This window comes from Oryza sativa, chromosome 1, assembly GCF_034140825.1.
Source record: "Oryza sativa Japonica Group chromosome 1, ASM3414082v1".
Lineage (NCBI taxonomy): Eukaryota > Viridiplantae > Streptophyta > Magnoliopsida > Poales > Poaceae > Oryza > Oryza sativa.
The window spans coordinates 10,533,452-10,553,185 of record NC_089035.1 but is presented as its reverse complement, the minus strand read 5'-3'; the positions used below and the strand labels follow the sequence as shown (position 1 = coordinate 10,553,185).

The 19,734-nt window shown below is 45.4% G+C and overlaps 2 protein-coding genes and 1 long non-coding RNA gene across 4 annotated transcripts; 1 reads left to right on the top strand and 2 right to left on the bottom strand.

Annotated features, from left to right (window-relative positions):
* Positions 1-5,980: 5,980 nt before the first annotated feature.
* On the top strand, positions 5,981-12,694 carry LOC4325158 (ABC transporter B family member 21). Of its 2 annotated transcripts, none has more exons than XM_015756562.3 (12): positions 5,981-6,079; positions 6,707-7,270; positions 7,368-7,543; positions 7,641-7,862; positions 7,985-8,223; positions 9,013-9,538; positions 9,648-9,921; positions 10,025-10,869; positions 10,947-11,213; positions 11,339-11,602; positions 11,687-11,980; positions 12,080-12,694. In XM_015756562.3, exons 2-12 carry the CDS (start codon positions 6,874-6,876, stop codon positions 12,431-12,433), a joined length of 3,858 nt encoding a protein of 1,285 aa, XP_015612048.1. In that variant the 5' UTR covers positions 5,981-6,079; positions 6,707-6,873; the 3' UTR covers positions 12,434-12,694. The 2 variants fall into 2 exon arrangements, with proteins under 2 accessions (XP_015612048.1, XP_015612066.1); XM_015756580.3 differs by lacking the exon at positions 5,981-6,079 and adding an exon at positions 6,486-6,611.
* LOC136356272 (uncharacterized) lies at positions 12,486-13,837 on the bottom strand. The gene is made up of 2 exons (XR_010740966.1): positions 12,929-13,837; positions 12,486-12,833 (listed from the first exon to the last, which is right to left on the bottom strand). It is a non-coding gene; the product is annotated as an uncharacterized lncRNA (long non-coding RNA).
* A 918-nt stretch (positions 13,838-14,755) lies between these two features.
* LOC4325157 (putative L-cysteine desulfhydrase 2) lies at positions 14,756-19,152 on the bottom strand. The gene is made up of 2 exons (XM_015769911.3): positions 17,669-19,152; positions 14,756-15,077 (listed from the first exon to the last, which is right to left on the bottom strand). Exons 1-2 carry the CDS (start codon positions 19,088-19,090, stop codon positions 15,060-15,062), a joined length of 1,440 nt encoding a protein of 479 aa, XP_015625397.1. The 5' UTR covers positions 19,091-19,152; the 3' UTR covers positions 14,756-15,059.
* Between the last annotated feature and the right edge of the window lie 582 nt (positions 19,153-19,734).

Below are 19,734 nucleotides of genomic sequence, written 5' to 3'. Positions count from 1 at the left end.
ATTAAAAACATTAGTCACGAGTAAAGTACTATTCATGTTTTATCATCTTATAACAACAAAAATACTAATTATAAAAAATTCAAATAAGACGGACGATCAAAATTGGGCGCGAAAACTTATGGTTGTAATTAAAATGGGACGGAGGGAGTAATGACAATAAAGAGAACATGCAGTGGACGGTCATAGAGGAATATAATTGAAGCGTTTGACAGGACTTCTAAAAATTACAAAAAAGAAACCTAACTGGAAAATAAACTCTAAAAACTATAATTTTTTAATCCAATTTTTAAAGGTTTGAAGGAGAATGAATAGAAACAATGGTGGATCGAGCAAACAAATAAAGAATAATATGATAGAAGTAAACGGTAGCAACTGGTGTGACTTTTAAAAGTTATAAAATTATAAACACGAGGACGATAAGATTTGGTCTTTCAAAATCTTAAGACAACGAGGTAACTATTTAAGAAATTTTAAGTAAAATCATGTTAAAAAATATAATTTTATATGGGTGCTAGCCGCGCAATTGCGTGGGCCACCCGCTAGTTTGTATAATAATAAGGTTAATGGTAGAAGAGATGAAGTAGTACTAATTAAGCTGACTGAAATTAAACGCTGCATGCGGCAAATCCTCCCGATTAATAAAAACAACTCGTGATCAGCCAATGTGAAGGCTGAGAAAATCATTATACGACATCATCAGAGGCCACTACGTACCGTACCCTACCCGCGAAATGACAGGTTCGTGCTCGTGCAGGTAGTAATAATAATCTAACCAAATTAAAGAGATAAAACCAAACAAAAATATCTCGACCGATCGCCGCCACCACTACTACGACTACCTCCTTCCCAGTGGATGCGCAGATCGATCCAATGGCTGACTACCTGGGTGCGCAACGATCGAATTACGCGAAAACGACGACGAAATCGTCGTGAAATCTCACGTTTCCGGCGCATGCATCCATGTTCTGCCCTTGCCCTGGCCGCCGCCGGGCGGGCGGCTAACCTCACCTCGCGTCGCAAGACGCGAGTGGCTCCACTCACCCACCCACACCGCCACACGCACGCGCCTTTCCTTTCGCGTGAAAAGGTAGCAGCAGCAAGCCACTCACCTTGTCACGTGATCCCGTCGTCCGTCCCGGTCACCTCGCGACGCGATGCCATGCGGGTCCACCTGTCAGCGACGGACGAAAAGGCCTACGGCTGTGTATGATTTATCTACTACTATTAGCTAGAATATTTTTAAAATAGATTAATATGATTTTTTAAATATTTTTTTATAGATTTTTTTTAAAAAAACACAGTGTTTAACCGTTTAAAAAACACAGGAGATGTGAAGTCGGAAAACTAAGCTTAAGACCAGATAAGTGGGGCGGGCACGGATCGATGGAGAAAGTGCATCGGATGGTGTTTGTATGCATGGGACCATTTCTGGTACGCATCCACCGTAACAAACTAGCAACACACTTATATATATTAATAAACTTGCACAGATGTAAACTGAAAAATCGTTGAAAATGTTTTGCATCTGCTGCCTTTTTTTTTATCTCCAGCCCAAATTTGAAAATCTGAAAAGTAGCGCACTCACACACACACACACACGATGTTTCGTCTGGACGCAGTGGAGACAGATTGTTAGTTATCGTCTTCATCAACGTGACAACATCGATCGATCGTCCACATGGTTGTTTTCTGCTCGATGACACATTGGCCACGTTACGTGCGTACCTAACTACGGCCACACAATACTGCATCTGGACCGTGCATATTATACACTTCTTTTTTTTTTCCTTGTAGAGGAAGATGTGAACTGGAACTCTTTTTTTTTAGGGGAAGAAATTAAAATCTTAGATGTTGAATTTGCTGATGCAAGCGTCTCAATGAGTGAGACTTGACTGTGGGGTGAGTAGGAAGCAGTTGAATCTCGTGGTCGATCGATCGTGTCGCTACAGCAAGCAGCTGTGCATATGACTATCTCCAATTTTTTTTTAAAGTAGATAAATATTAATAAGTATAGTTTTTTTTTATATGAAAGGCTAGCTCGATCCAGGATTTGGTGACATGGACTCGGATAACGGGATAAGATAAGGTCGCCGCCGAGTATCTCCATCGATCGACTGTCATCAGTCAGAAGACCGAAATAAATTTTGGTTTTGACAAATTTTCGTTGCTCAATTTCGAATATACTACTACTTGTAGTGAACAGCGATGCACCTAATGGACTTTTCCTCGCATGCAACGACTTTGAATGAAGGTCTGAAGGACAGAGAGATATATGATCGATTGATCATTTGATCATTGAGTTAGCTAATCCATCACTGTTTGTTACAAAAATGCATGGCTTTTAGTTCATGCTCGCCCTTGATAACTCAAAAGAGACGGAGAATTAAGGAAAGGTCCATCATATCAAACCCCCAATTCGATCTTGATCATGGATACGGGGTATATTATATATACAGGTGGAAAATGAAAAGGAGCTATACTAACCAAGCCTCTCTGTGCAATTTCGAGCTGTCCCTAATAATTGCGAGACAGAGGATTATTTGCCTAACGATGGATCGATATGATCGAACCACTCAATATTGTTTCCCGGACACACCTTTTGGCGAGACGCATCATCATCATGGAGTCCAGGAAACCAAATCAACCGTAAACAAAAAACAAGGCGTGCATAATTAATTAGTCACTAGTAAATTAATTAGATTGAAACAAGCTAGCAGATGCGTACCTCGCCAATTAAGAATCCCAGCAAGTGGAATAATAAGCATTTATCATATGGTATAATGGTAATGTGACCCTTATCATCATAATTCTAAGTAGTAGTAGTAGTACTTCTCCTGTTGACCAACAACTCTACTGATGGAGTGATGTGGAGTTGCTGTGTTTTGTCCTTTGGTGGCTGGATTTTGAGGCCAAGAAAATGCAGATGGATGGATACATGGTAACACCAGGGATAATAGTACAGTTCAGGTATAGTGACTACGGTCATAACCTAACATAACAATGATGGTCACTCAGGTGTTAAATTGGGAGAGGACGATTGCATTTGTACCTGAAGCTGAAAGGAAGGCTTTTGGAGTGGTACACGTAACACGTACTCGCGGTGGTTCAGAGATGTTGTTGCAAAATAAGGGAAGAGAGATACATGGGAGATGATGATCGATTGGGGAACAAAAGTTGGTGGCTTTTTCTCGGGGTGTTAGTTACCAAGTTAGTTGCTCGTGTGGGTCTCATGGACGATCTCTCGATCTCCTTGGAGGTTTCCTCCTGCTGGTAAATCCCCTCGTCGATTCGGACAGAACGGTTTGATTATTTTACTGTGTTTTCGGTAGGAGTAGAAGAGCTCGCTCGTGACGCATGGTTGACCGATAGCTCCGTCTGGTACTGCGTCGCATCTATACAAAATACGGTACACTCATTGGTTGGTACTTATGGTTTTTGGAGAGAATTTTGTTGTATGTGACAAACAGAGACATGTCTGTTTTCGTTGATCTGGGTTGGGAATCCATCTCTTACGCCCAGAAAACGGAACGTCCCGTTAACACGTGATTAATTAAGTATTAACTATTTTTTTAAAAAAGGATCAATATGATTTTTTTTAAAGCAACTTCCGTGTAGAAACTTTTTTAAAAATACACCGTTTAATCATTTGAAAAGCATGCGCGTGAAAAACGAATGAGGTGAGCTCGGAAAACTAGGCAAAGAACTCAGGCCGCGGCGTGACAGAGGCAAGCGAAGATTTCAGTTGGACTAAGAGCAAGTTTAATAGTATAGCCAATTGTTGGCTCCAAACCATTTATAGGCTGTGTTTGGATGCCTCCCTTTCCCAACCCCTCCCCATCGTTTTCCGCGCGCATGTTTTTGAAACTGTTAAACGGTGTGTTTTTTACAAAAAGTTTCTATACGAAAGTTGCTTAAAAAATCAAATTAATCCATTTTTTTAAAAAAAATTAGCAAATACTTAATTAATCACATACTAATGGGTCGCTCCGTTTTCTGTGCGCGGTGTTTGGGTTGGGATCTGCCTCCGGCGAACACAGCCATAGTCAACTTAATAGCTAATTCGTACAATAGTTACCTATAAATATATACTACACAATTAATATCTGGTCCCGCCTATTATACAGGCGTGCATCTTGGAGTCCGTGTTGTAGCAGGGTATAAATCTGTAGCCGCTGCTTTTCCCTCTCTTCTTTTATCTCTTAGAATTGTGTTTATAGCTGGTTTATAGTTTGCTATTGTACCTACTCTAATCATGGTTGAAGTGAAAACACGGCGTATAACATTAACAAATACATGGAGGCATGGAGTGAGCGTCGTTATTAGAGCCGTGGTTGCGACGCAAAAGTGCAAAAAAAAAAAAAAGGAAGGAGGGAGGCGTCGTGGTCGGGGTGGTTAGGTTAGCGGCCTCGTCCGATCCGGACGACGATCCAATCGTCCTTTTGCTCTCTCCTCCTGCCTGCGCGCCTTTGACTCCCGTGGAAAACAAACGCCACGACGAGAGAGAAAAGGCAGGTGGTGGTGGGGGCTATCCACGGCCGCGCGCTCGCGCGCGTGCGTGACCCCGAAGCAAAAACCAACCAACCAACCAAGCCAAGCCCGCCAAGCGCAAGCGCGGAGCCCCGCGCGTCGTCCCACCACCACCGCGCGGCTGCATTCGACGCGATTCACGCGATGCGGCCCTCCTCCTCACCGCGCGGCGCCGCTGTCGCGCTGCGCCGACACACGCCCCCGCGCGCTCACCCGCACGCACGCACCAACGCGATGCGTGTGCGCCATGTCGCTCACGCGCAACAGCGGCTGGCTCGCGCGTCGCGGCGGTGGTTGTGTTTTTCTTTTCTTTTTGGGCTAAGGTGATCGATGCCGATGGGGTGGATTTGGATGGGCTCCATGTGGTGGTGGGGGGAGATCAGGAGATGAGATGCTGCCTCGGCCACGTGAGTTAACGAGGGTGTGCACTGCACGGACAGGACACGACACGACCATGCGTTTGTCAATGATCGCATTTGCCCGGAGCTAGGGGCTCACGCGCGCGCCCGGATTGCCTAACAAAAATACGTGTATTTGTATATCGTCGTCGTCGGTGTAGATGTAAACGAAGGACCGTGCCACGGACCGTAGCATAACTAGCACAGCTAGGAGAAGATTAGCTCACGTATATCCATACACATAATAATGCTAGTTGATACTGCTGCTGCTGCTACTAAATGCAAGCTCCCAGGGTCCCCAACTAGCAACCACCACTGGTACGAGTACGTCTTTCGGACCGACACACGCGCTGCTCATGACAAAATCACTGCATGCGAGCGTTCTGTTGATCAAATACTGTCATGGCATCATATGTTTGGACATGAACAACTTCCGGTAGCTATAGTTTCTCTCAGTAATTTAAAATAGTTGAAATTTGGTAACTATATAAGAAATCCTGCCAAAATTTGATAACTATATAAGAAATCATGCCAAAATTTTGGTACAGTTGTCAAAATTTCGACAATGCCAAAATTTGGTAATGTTTTTTTTGGCATCAAAGTAAACATGTCACTAATTAAAAATCAAAAACTGAGTTTTCTCAGTTTCCTCATATTCTTACTGGTCGCTTCTCGAAATCTAAAATTCTTAAAAAATGGGCGCCGCCTTAATTGTACTACTACCATGTTTGAACTGTTGTAATTCGGATGTAACAAAACGGCATCGTACTAGCATGTGTTAATCTAAAGTTAATCTCGGATGGGTCGTTTTCAATCAGCAGGGCAGATACTGTTCTCATCTCGCAGTTTTCTTTTTCTGTAACTGTGTACTACTAGTACGAGTACCCAACGTATACGTACGTTTTAACAGATGATTTTTTTGGGAGTTTCTCCTGTGGATTATACAGTATAGAAATGTGCGCTTTGCTTGATGACAGTGAGGCCCGGGGCCCCTGAAACTCCCCCAAAAATCCCAGTTATCTATATATACCCGGAAGGAACCACAGTCCCTGCCTGCCATCATCATAATTCGCAGGGCAACCACCGCTGGGCACGCACGCTGCCTGCTGGAGAGCACCACCCAATGGAAACTGATTGATCCTGCCTCTGCCATGGTGAGCTCGAGCTTGAGCTGAGAGCCATCTTCTTGTACAGCTCGTCGTCAGCTTTGGTGTTGTTTTGTGTAGTGTAGTAGTGGAGTACAGGGTCACAGTAGCAGTAGTAGTTGCCGAGTTCCTTCTTTGTTTGCTCCCACTCTCCCTGGATCTTTTTTTTAAATTTGTTTTTTTATTTGTTCCCTTTTTTTTTCACCGGCTTCTATCTTTTCCCACTGCTGCTCGTAGTGGCATCTGCTGCTTCTTTGTGCGGCGGCAAATGCGAAAGCTGCCAACTTTGCGCTCGGTTGGTTGTTGTTCCTTCTCCAACTTAGCTAGCTGGAGTACTCTTTTGCAGCTCTCCCCAATCCCCCCTCCAACTCCAACCTCCTATAAAATCAGCGGCTCGTGGTTTTCTCTCTTTCCTGGGTAGATTGGATTAGAGGAAGGTGTTGCTCTCAAGTGACTGATCAGTTGCTTAGATTCAGATTCGTAGTGCTTGCTTGCTTGCTCCCTGTTCGTTCTGAGTTCTGACCGTGCGTGTGTGTGTATGGTTGGTTTCTTGATTAGTTGTTCTTGCTTTGGTTTGAGTTGCCGAGGTGGATGAATCCGGCTAATGTGGGAGCAATTATTGGGGTTTTGTGGCAGGTGAGGTACTGGTATGCAGGAGCTCGGTGGGATTAATCGATTCTTGAAGAAGAGCAGCTCGGCGCTGCGGTTGTTGCTGTGCCCAATCTAGCGGCGGCGCCAGGAAGGAAGAAAAGCTGCGAAAATCTTTGGTTGGTCAGTGGAGGTAGCAGCGAGAGTAGGAGGCCATGCCGGAGTCTTGGAGAGACGCGGAGGCGAACGCGTCGTCGTCGGCCTCCGTCGCCGCGGCGGACTCGAGCCCGGGGAATGGCAAGGGCGGTGGCGGCGGCGGCGGCGCCGCGGTGGCGAGGGGAGAGCGGGCGGCGTCGGCGTCGGCGTCGGCGCGGGTGCCGTTCCACAAGCTGTTCGCGTTCGCGGACAAGACGGACGCGGCGCTGATGGCGCTGGGGACGCTGGGCGCGGTGGCGAACGGCGCCGCGCTGCCGTTCATGACGGTGCTCTTCGGCAACCTCATCGACGCCTTCGGCGGCGCGATGGGCATCCACGACGTCGTCAACCGGGTGTCCATGGTCTCCCTCGAGTTCATCTACCTCGCCATCGCCTCCGCCGTCGCCTCCTTCGTCCGTAAGTGCTGGAACACACCACTGTACTCTACTCTACTCTACTGTCTCGCCGCAAAGATTGCAAAGCTGAACTTGTTGTTGGATGATCTTGTGGCCAGAGGTGACATGCTGGATGATCACCGGAGAGCGGCAGGCGGCGAGGATACGGAACCTGTACCTCAAGACCATCCTGAGGCAGGAGATCGCCTTCTTCGACAAGTACACCAACACCGGCGAGGTCGTCGGCAGGATGTCCGGCGACACCGTGCTCATCCAGGACGCCATGGGCGAGAAGGTGAGCTGAGCCACCAGGACACACTCCTCCACATGCTCAATTTTGCTCTCAAGCTGTAGGCAGCTAACCATTCCCCCCATGTCAACGTCGGGCTCAGGTTGGCAAGTTCATTCAGCTGGTGGTGACGTTCTTGGGCGGATTCATCGTCGCCTTCGCGCAGGGGTGGCTCCTCACCCTGGTCATGATGGCGACCATCCCGCCGCTCGTCGTCGCGGGGGCCGTCATGTCCAACGTCGTCGCAAAGATGGCGTCCCTCGGCCAGGCGGCGTACGCCGAGTCGTCGGTGGTGGTGGAGCAGACCATCGGATCCATCAGAACAGTAAGCATCACCAGCAGCAAAGTGATCGATGAAAAGGAGCACACAAATAGACACAGGATTGTTGTGCCACTATCATATAGCTGAAAGAACCCCCACTAATGCGGCAATGTTTGACGCCTCAGGTTGCATCTTTCACCGGGGAGAAGCAGGCAGTGGAGAAGTACAACAAGTCCCTGAAAAGCGCCTACAAATCAGGCGTTCGGGAGGGCCTCGCAGCCGGGCTTGGCATGGGCACGGTCATGGTGCTCCTCTTCTGCGGCTACTCGCTGGGGATATGGTATGGTGCCAAGCTCATCTTGCTCAAGGGATATACCGGCGCCAAGGTCATGAATGTCATCTTTGCAGTGCTAACAGGATCTCTGTAAGTCTTATTTCGGGTTATTTTTGTGCATATATAGTTTCAGTAATATTTATGCTTGATTTTTACCAATTGCTTGGAAAAGCACTACCTTTGTGTTGTGTCCTCAATGCTTGAAGTTTCTGCTTCGGTTCCCAGTTTCATTTTTTAGAAATATAGTTAAGTCATGATTCCAACCTTCAAGGCATGCTCCTAAATTACAGCAGTTGGTAGGTGGGAAAGGATTAGACCGACGATTAGAATGTTTAGTACACACATGTACTTCAAAGTTCCAAATTCCTCTTTTTGGGATGGGGATAAGGGAAGTTACAACAGCTAAAGTTTTGTGATTATGATGATTTCGACGTGTTAGGCTACAAGCACAAACTAAGGTGCATGCCTCTTTTTTTTTTGGTGATGGTGATAGCACTTATCATGGGTAAATAGCTTAACGGATTTTGGGTGTTTGGCACATTGGCAAGTGATTTGGTAGATTCACCTCCCTTTTGTTCCAAGTTTTGTACTACCTAACTACCAACTCCCACCAGCAGCCTCAGGTAGCATCCAGGATGCTTTTCATGGTCAACAAAATAGATGATGCTAATGAAATTGAAGAATTTACTCCAATTTATAAAATAAATGAAATAGGTTTTTGCTGTGAAAAATTATTGGTTCGTACACTGTTTTTTTAGTCTTTTTGTACCTTTTTGCTTCCATTTTAGTGATGGTAGCCAGTTTGTACTTCAGTTAAATTGACCAAGCAAACTGATTATAATACCAGATGCTGACTTATTTTGTTATCATATTTAACAGAGCACTAGGGCAGGCATCACCAAGCATGAAAGCTTTTGCAGGTGGGCAGGCTGCTGCATACAAAATGTTCGAGACAATAAACAGAAAACCAGAGATCGATGCATACAGCACCACAGGAATGAAGCCCGATGACATTCGAGGGGATATTGAGTTTAGGGACGTATATTTCTCCTATCCAACTAGGCCTGATGAGCAAATATTCAGAGGTTTCTCCCTTTCCATACCCAGTGGCACAACAGTTGCATTGGTCGGTCAGAGTGGGAGTGGTAAATCAACGGTTATCAGCCTAATCGAAAGGTTTTACGACCCTCAGCTTGGTGATGTTCTCATAGATGGTGTGAATCTCAAGGAATTCCAGCTTAGGTGGATCAGAAGTAAAATTGGCCTTGTCAGCCAAGAACCAGTCCTATTTGCTGCTAGCATAAAGGAAAACATAGCTTATGGCAAAGACAATGCAACGGATCAAGAAATTAGAGCTGCAGCTGAGCTTGCGAATGCCTCTAAATTCATAGATAAAATGCCTCAGGTTAGAAGTCTACTCTATATGCAAGTTTTGTGTTTCCAGTATTCAGAATTTTTAGATCATTGGGCATAACATACTGAGATTTCTTCCTTCTCCTTGCCAATATTTACAGGGCCTTGATACTTCAGTTGGTGAACATGGGACTCAGCTTTCTGGTGGGCAGAAGCAAAGAATTGCCATAGCAAGAGCAATTCTAAAAGATCCAAGGATCCTACTGCTAGATGAAGCTACAAGCGCTCTGGATGCTGAGTCTGAGAGGATTGTGCAGGAGGCTCTTGACAGGGTCATGACTAACAGAACAACTGTCATAGTTGCACACCGCTTGAGTACAGTTAGAAATGCTGACACCATCGCTGTCATTCATCAAGGAACATTAGTGGAAAAAGGTAAAATTCCCAAAAGGCTCATATCAATGATCAAAATCATCCATTTTATGAGCTCTCAGTTGCCCATTGCATCTTTCCTTAAACATTTAACATTTTTGGTCAGGTCCACACCATGAGCTTCTGAAGGATCCTGAAGGAGCTTACAGCCAACTGATAAAGCTGCAGGAAGCAAACCGGCAGGACAAGTCTGACCGAAAGGGTGACTCTGGAGCTCGTTCAGGCAAACAATTGTCAATAAATCAGTCTGCTAGCCGCAGCCGGAGGTCATCCCGTGATAACAGCCACCATTCATTCTCTGTACCATTTGGTATGCCCCTAGGGATTGACATCCAGGATGGTTCCTCTGATAATCTATGTGATGGGATGCCACAGGATGTGCCTCTAAGTCGTCTTGCGTCTCTGAACAAGCCAGAAATTCCAGTGCTCATACTAGGTTCCATTGCATCTGTCATCAGCGGAGTAATCTTCCCAATCTTTGCTATACTGCTGTCAAATGTGATCAAAGCATTCTATGAACCCCCACATCTGCTGAGGAAAGATTCGCAGTTCTGGTCATCCATGTTCTTGGTGTTTGGCGCAGTATACTTTTTGTCACTTCCAGTTAGTTCGTACCTTTTCTCTATAGCTGGGTGCAGGTTGATCAAAAGGATAAGATTGATGACATTTGAGAAGGTGGTAAATATGGAGATCGAATGGTTTGATCACCCAGAAAACTCAAGTGGAGCAATTGGTGCAAGGCTATCAGCTGATGCAGCTAAAGTTAGGGGGCTTGTGGGTGATGCACTTCAATTAGTTGTACAAAACACAACAACCTTGATTGCTGGTTTAGTCATTGCCTTTGTATCAAACTGGGAGTTATCACTCATCATCTTAGCTTTAATACCACTCATTGGTCTAAATGGATGGATCCAGATGAAATTCATTCAGGGTTTCAGTGCAGATGCAAAGGTTTGTCCTCTACTGAAATGTTTGTTTTGCTGGATTATTACTTCCGCAAAACCTGACTTCTTTACTTGTTTATGCAGATGATGTATGAGGAGGCAAGTCAAGTGGCAAATGATGCAGTAAGCAGTATAAGAACCGTAGTCTCCTTCTCAGCAGAAGAAAAGGTTATGGATTTGTACAAGAAGAAATGTGAAGGCCCCCTAAGGACAGGGATTAGAACAGGGATTATAAGTGGAATTGGCTTTGGTGTTTCATTTTTCTTGCTATTTGGTGTATATGCAGCTAGCTTTTATGCTGGTGCTCGGCTTGTTGAGGAAAACAAGACAACTTTTCCTAAAGTTTTCAGGGTAAGTATTCTGTACTCCGGCAGTGGTAGGAGAATTTAAACTTCAGCTACTTCATATATAAACTTTTAACATCGCTCACATATTTTTGAAATGAAGAACTCAATTTTTCTGCCATCTGAATGCAGGTTTTTCTTGCTCTTGCTATGGCAGCGATTGGGGTGTCGCAATCAAGTACCCTTACATCAGATTCTTCCAAAGCAAAATCAGCTGTGTCTTCGATATTTGCAATTGTGGATCGTAAATCTAGGATAGACCCAAGTGAGGATGCAGGGGTAACTGTCGAAACACTGCACGGCAATATTGAGTTCCAGCATGTTAGCTTCAGATATCCAACCAGGCCAGATGTTGAGATATTCCGAGACTTGTGCTTGACAATTCATTCTGGGAAGGTACGAAACCATCCATACAAGAACCTCTTTACATTCAAAATGTTTATGCTTGCTAAAGCTAACTATCCAAATCATTTTTATCAGACCGTTGCACTTGTTGGGGAGAGTGGTAGTGGCAAATCAACAGCAATTTCATTGCTTCAGAGGTTTTATGATCCTGACGTAGGACATATACTGCTAGATGGTGTGGACATTCAGAAGTTTCAGCTAAAGTGGCTGAGGCAACAAATGGGTCTGGTGAGTCAAGAACCTGCCCTCTTCAACGACACAGTACGAGCAAATATTGCTTATGGGAAGGAGGGAGAAGCAACAGAATCAGAAATCATTGAAGCAGCCAAATTGGCAAATGCCCACAAGTTCATTAGTTCCTCGCATCAGGTTTCTTTCTAGGTTTCTTTCTTTTCATTGGTGTTTGCTATTGTGATTAAATGCTAGAAACATTTTTCTCAAAGATTTGTTTTACCTGAAAATTTGTAGGGTTATGGCACAACAGTTGGAGAGCGGGGAGCTCAGTTGTCTGGAGGCCAAAAGCAGCGTATCGCGATCGCTCGTGCGATTGTGAAGGATCCCAAGATCCTTCTGCTGGATGAAGCAACCAGTGCGCTGGATGCTGAATCCGAAAGGGTGGTTCAAGACGCGCTGGACAGAGTGATGGTCAACCGGACAACCGTGATCGTTGCTCACCGTTTGTCTACAATACAAAATGCGGATTTGATCGCAGTCGTCAAGAATGGAGTGATCATCGAGAAGGGAAAGCACGATACCTTGATGAACATCAAGGATGGCGCCTACGCCTCCCTCGTCGCCCTTCATTCAGCAGCTTCTTCATAGCCGCCGGTAGTAAGGCTCCTGCAAGTGTCTGCTGAACATATATTAACAGAACTGGCACACACACTGCAATAATTCTGCAGGTGCTAGTCTTTGTTCCTCTTTTGATGGCATACATAACTGCTTATAGCCAAGAGGGAAAGGCTATACAGATAGTAAGGACCAAATGTAAATGCAACAAGTTGGTCCTTAACATATATATTAATTCATATATATATATGTAACACGGATCATAGATACCCAAATAGATGATGATTATGATTACCTCTCATGTGTTTGCTCTTATTTTCCCTTGGAGATTTTATTTTCTACCATGCAAGGAACTACCGAAGGGGGAACTGTTCAAGAAAGGATGAACACATCAGAAAGATGCACCCTGGAACTCAAATCTCATCCTGCCAGGCTGCCATGTTAAATTGTTAATCAGTCACCCTCCTCTGACAAGATGAAAGAAACTCGATGGAAATTTTTATAGACAGAAATACTGAAACAACAAACCTGATGCATGGAAGAGCAGAGTTAAACAAGACTCCGCAGAAGCATGATTTTTCTTGGCGATCTCCTTGAAGGTTGCAAGATCAGATCCAAAAAAACAGCAGGTGTTTTTTGGTGACCAAGAAACACCAACTCTGTTCGGCACAATCGTCAATGGCCATGGCCACCATGGCAATCGAAAACCTACTGGCTTCTCTGAATTTATCAGGTTTTGTCACTGTCATGTACTAGTATACTGGTGTGTGGCCGGGGTTGATTCGTGCAAGTAACTTTCAGGACCTAACCCCTCTACTTCCGAATGACAACAAAAAAAGGCCCAATTTCAAAGCGAACTGTTGTTGCTGAGAGCACACCTTGCAACCTTTGCTCGTTGTGAAAAAGCACATATAGGAGTGTACTTCCCTTCTAGAATCTGGTTAGGAAAATTACTACCAAATCCGATGGAGTATAGTCGAGAGGCCTGAGATGGATCTAGGTATCTAAACGATTCAGACAACCCAGCGGAATAGTAAAACGAGATCCCACAATAACCAAGACCTAATCTCACGATATATTAGACGGTGGGAGAAGAGCAATTGGGGGAGCCTCTTCAGTTGAAACTCCGAACTGGAAGCTTTCCCGCCACATCAAACAGGAGGACACAGGGGAAAAGCAACAAGAGGAGGAGGAAGAAGAAGAAGAACACAGACCAACGCGACGGCGTGGCGGAGGAGGCATCACCATGGAATCGATCGATCTCATCTCACCAACGCTACCCGTCGGCGATCTCCGGCCGGCGAGGGCGACGGCGCGCGCGCCGGCGTGATCGATCGATCTCCGCGTCGGCCATCATGGATTTGCCCCCCGATGACCCTCCCCACCCTCCCTCGGTTGCTACCCCTGGGGTTGAAAAATTGTTGTCGTGCGTGCGCCCATGGATTGGATGAGCGAAGAAGAAGACGACCATGGGGGAATGTGCCAAAGCCCGTTGACATTTTGCGTTCAACCGCGGCTGTTTACTGAGGCGGTTGCTGTCGATTACTAGTTTTTTTTCTTGTCAACAAGGATTTTTTTTTTTTGGGGTCAGTGAGCTGTGTTGACAAATTTGTTGGCCGGCCAACTTGGTTGTATATTTTTATTGGATTGGATTGGGCTCTTAATAAAAACCCTACTAGATCAGTTGGCGGGTATATTTATATTTTGGGCTTCCTCCCTCTAGTAGCACTGAAACAAATCGTTTTTAAACTTGTGAAGAAAATTTAGGAGAGTACTCGCTCAAATGACTATCGTTGTACATTTACACTGAACTGGAAAAAGAACGCAAGCCATGGAAGGATGTGAAAAGGCGAGCGAAAAAAATTGACAAAAATAGTTTATATTTAAAACGAATTATAATTAGAACCGAAGTAGAATTGCCATGGTGAAATAGCACAGTTCCTCTAAATTTAGTTGTGTAAAAACCTGAAAAACGAAGGTAGGCTCTCTTTATAAAGGCAACGCAAAATATATCTATACAAGTAATTCCACATGAGATATGGCCTATTGATCTGGACATAAAATTCATGTGTAAAAGTGAACTTACTTTGAAACTACTTCCTCTGTTTCAGATTATAAGATGTTTTTGACTTTAGTTAAAGTCAAACTACTTTATGTTTAACTAAGTTTGTATAAAAATTAGTAACATTTTCAATCCAAAACAAATTTATTATAAAAATATATTCAATTATTGATTTGATTAAACTAATTTAATATTATAAATATTATTATATTTATCTATAAACTTAGTCAAACTTTAAACCGTTTAACTTTGACCCAAGTCAAAACGTCTCATAACCTGAAACGGAGGCAGCATTACTCTTACAAAGGTGTCCTCAATAATATATACCACAGTCGTGCAGTCAGATCTACAACAGCTGCAAAGCTCTCTGGAAGTCCGGGTTCAGATTATTCTTACATTTTTTTTTACAGCTCAAAAATGAAGGGGGAACAGACTTTCAGTTCAGATTTCAGAATGTATTCTATATCAACTGAACATGAAGGTGCCAATCGCCCGAGGAGGCAAGGAGAACTGCCACTTGCCACAACTAAGATTTCAGTCACAATGCCTTCCATTGGGCCGGAGAGCTGGCTAGCTGGAATGCTGGATGTCAACTCCTCATGCCAGAGTTTCTTCCTGCATTCAACAATCGATAGGCACATGAAAGTTAGTACTACTGACTACAGTGTGATTAGCCATAATAGTTTGTTTCAACCACTTGCATATATGTCAATGGCTAGAGTAAGGGTTAGTTGTGAGAAGAATCACAGAGAACGTGATAGTTGCTATCAGAAACTGCACCAGAATACACAATGCAGTGCCACCACAAACTCACAAAGTAAACTGCATTTATACAAGCAAAGTTTTTACCAAGCTCACGGCTATTTGAAATTTTGCATGAGGATAAAAAAAGAGTACTCAAACAGGTCGTCTTTTGTCATTGAAGTTGTAGTAAAGACAGTAAGATGAATAAAACTATTCTTGCCAAAAAAAAAAAAGAAGAAGAAAAAGAAGAATAGAACTAGGAAATGCATAGAAACCAGAGTGTAATACCCAAGATGATCTGAATGAGAAGCTGGTTTAGTTTGGCATGAAAATTTGTGGCCTTGCCCCGTTCTAGTGAGAATCTTTTCATTATCACAGCGAACAATAAAATTCTATATTTCTCTGCAACATTATCCATGATGCACAGAAAATGAATGTACATGTTTCTAACTTGAGTAGAAGACGAGATTTTAAAAATCAATGAATCATAAAGTTTGTCACATGCGCCTTGCTCCTTCCATAGAAACACTAGACTTAAGATTTTAAACCATAGAATTCAGAAAGTTTTGTCATGTGCGATGTTGAAGAACTCTGGTGGGGAATTTCCAACGAATCCTTCCATAGGGAATGTATCATGTATGGGCCTGGTCAGTGGTCACACACACACATATCTTCATAGATGCGCAGCCCAACAAACACAATGTAACCTTAATCCTTCCATAAAAGCATTCATCAACTTTCTAATGTTAATTATTCCCTTTGCGAACCAGAACAAAGCAACAATCAAAAGCAGAAAAAGTTTTAAGCGCTCCATGCCGTGAGCACTACTGATGAGAGGACAAAAGCTTCCAAGAATGCTTTGAGCAAATCTCCATATTCCTCGTGGCAACTGGCAGCCTTATCATCAGGCACAACCATATGCTTTTGGACCGAAAACTGAACACCCAGACCCTGTATTGCTAGTGGAAGTCCAGGGCATCTTTCCATCACAAGTACAGAATCACTGTTACTTCCAAATTGTTTAATACTCCCTCCGTTTCGAAATGTTTGGCGCCGTTGACTTTTTATCACATGTTTGACTGCTTGTCTTATTCAAAAAATTTAAGTAATTATTAATTCTTTTCCTATCATTTGATTTATTGTTAAATATATTTTTATGTAGGTATATAATTTTACATATTTCATAAAAGTTTTTTAATAAGACGAATGATCAAACATGTGCTAAAAAGTCAACAGTGTCAAATATTTCGAAACGGAGGGAGTAGTAGGTAGTAAAACAGCAACAGATCGATTGTGTAATACAGTATAATGAGGCAAATAGTTCTAGATACGGGTGAGTGGCCTTCCACCGTTTCGCATCGGACATCTGTCATCGTATTCGTGGTGCTATGCCAACAATCTCTGATCTCATAGAAGTATGCAACAGAAACATCTCTAACGTAAAGTATGATTTCGAACTTTCAATCGTGCAAAAGAAATCTATATGCTGACAAACCGTCATATGTTCTATACTTGTCCGGTGCGACAGAGTCCATCGATATAAAAACAAATTGTCTCTCATGTAAATTGCGGAGTGTGAGCTGTGAATACTGTGGTTCCAAGGTAAGCCTTTCTATGGTAGCAATTTGGCAATTACTATAGGATGTGGATTTTCATCCCTCAAGGGGGCATCCCCTCGTTGTTTGCATGTCATCTAAATAGTTATTAAAAAATTTTAAAAAAATTGATAACATAGATTAATACGAAATATATCACTCCACAAACATGAAAGTCCAAATTCAACTTCTATAAGTTGCAACAAAAATAACAAATTAAACTGAAAATAGTTATGGTATATTCACAACTGTATTTGTTATTTTTGTTACAACTTGTAGAAGTTGAATTTAAACTTGCGTGTTTGTAGAGTGATATATTTCATATTAATCTATGTTGCCAATTTTTTTCATATTTTTTGATGACTATTTAGGTGACATGCACGAAAAGGGGATATCCCCTCGAGGGATGATTTCACTTTCCCATTGCTATATAAACATAGGTTAGTGAAATGAAGATCTTGAAGTCTTGGTACACATATGATATGCCCATTGAATTTCTTAAATATATGGACAAAACCAAATAGAACATTGCAAACTATATTTCAAGTACTTAAATGCAAATTGCACTACTTTAATTGCAATTATTGATTGTTTCAGTTAATAATTTGGTACTTCGCAATCCAACAGCTTTGTATAATCGGCGGTTGAGCCATCACTGAAGAAACATGTCCCAGCAAAGGCTTAGAGGCTACCACATCAAGCATATCAAGAAAGAACACGCGATGTGTTCCAGGTGTTCCAGACAAACAATTTGTTTTTACCAAATTACACAGTAATAATCCATCAAAATTCAGAACTAAATTAACCCCAAATAAAAAAAACAGCAGCTAAACAGAATGTTTCAGCGAGATGATCAGTTCAGTGTACCTTCTCAGGAGGCCGTAACTTTCTGCAGGTGAAGCCGTCGGCGACGAGCTTGGCGACCGCGTCCCTGAGCGCCTCGTATTCCTCCCGGACGTTGTACACCTGGTGCGAGATCCTCACGTACCCCGTCACCGGATCGCCATTGCCGTCCTTGACCATCTCCGGCGGCGCATCCGCCGCCGCCGCCTTGGAGTTGTAGTAGAGCGGCACCTCCACCTTGAACTGCTTCCTCAGCATCGTCCTCAGGCCGACGGCGTCGTCCTCGCTCCCGACGCCCAGCGAGCCGGGCAGCCCCACCATGAGCATGCTCCCGCACATCTCCGGCGGCGTGCCGAGGAACGTGCCCCACGCGGCGGCGAGCATCGTGCCCATCTCGACCACCTTGTCGTGGTTCCGGCGGCGTATCCCCTCCACGCCGCCGTCGAAGCGATTGACGAAGTCGACGACGTCCGGGACCACGAGCTGCGCGCTGTAGTCGCGCACCCCGATCCAGGCGCTCTCCATGGGGAGGCCGTTGCCGTACTCGCTGGAGACGACGGGGTGGTGGAGCTTGGAGGAGACGGGGTCGTCCTTGCGCGTGTGGATGAAGGCGACGGCGGAGGGGCAGAAGAACCACTTGTGGAGGTTGCTGGCGTAGAAGTCGGCGCCGATGTCGCGCACGTCGACGGGGACCTGCCCCACGGCGTGCGCCGCGTCGACGAACACCTTGTCGACGCCCTCCTCGCGGCAGATGGCGACGAGCTCCTTGACCGGGATGAGGACGGTGGGCATGGCGGTGATGTGGTCGATGACGGCGAGGCGGACGCGGCGGCGACCGCCGTCCCTGGCCACCGCGAGCGCCGCGCGGAACTCGGCGACGATGGCGTCCGGGGAGGAGACGGGGAACGGGAGGGGCACCTCGACGACGGTGGCGCCCGCGCGGGCCACGTACGCGTGGATGGAGTTCTTGATGGAGCAGTAGGTGTAGAGGAACATGAGCACGACGTCCCCGCGCGCGAAGTCCCCCTCGGCGAAGCTCCAGGCGACGTGCTGCATGATGATGGCGGCGGCCGTGGTGACGTTGTCGACGAGGGAGACCTCGGAGGCGTCCCCGGCGCCGACGGCCGCGGCGACCGCGGCGCGGGAGCGGGCGAGCCCGGGCTGGAGGTGGTGGAAGTAGAACGCGTCGGGCTGCGACAGGAACAGGCGCTGCCACCGCGCCCGCGCCGCCAGCACCGACGCCGGGCAGCAGCCGAAGGTGCCGTTGTTCAGGCGCGCCACGGCGCGGTCGTGGTGCGCGAACTCGGCCCGGACCTCGGCGTCCGTGATCGCCGCCGCGCCCGCGCCCGCGCGGGGCCGCTTCGCCGAGGGCGGGGACGCGGCGCCGTCGACGTCGGCGTCGACGCCGTTCGCGGCCGCGTCGCCGCCGGACTGAAGCGAGGCCATCGGAGGTTAGAGGAGATGTTGACTTGCAAGCTTGGAGCCGTCAGAGGTGTCGGGTATGGGTTGGGCCGTTGGGGGCGTTATCTTTGATGGGATTAGTATGCAATTATGCCGTATGTGGATGAAAAATCACGGTTGTCTGATCAATAATAAACCAAACAAGCGAAACAAATTTTTGTACCGTTGGGCAAAATGTATCTGAAAATGGTTCCGTTGGAGCATGACCAATATGAGAGGAGCTGTTTTCTTTTTTTGAAAATATTTTGATTGACTCAAAGTTGTTGAAGCAAGAATCACAAAAGAAGAAAGATTTTATTCACTTGACACCGGACCATTAGCTTTCTCCGTAGCTAAGATTCTTTTGGATTAAGGCTGCGTTCTAAATACTAGTACATCAAAAGAGAAACACGTCCGTGTCGCTCGGCCGGCTCTGCAAGGACGGCGGCGGGCAGAGCTCCGTTCTTCCCCCAAGGGCACTATTCAGACAGGGGTTTCTAAGGCGACCTAAAAAGAAGAGGTGGCGGCGCCGTCCAGATCTGTGCTCTCCCTAGCCAGATCCGGTGAGGGGTAGCGACGCAGTTTTGAACAGCGGTGGAAGGTGACACAGATGGGAAAGAGGGTGCCGAGGCAGCCGCTCGTGCAGCTGG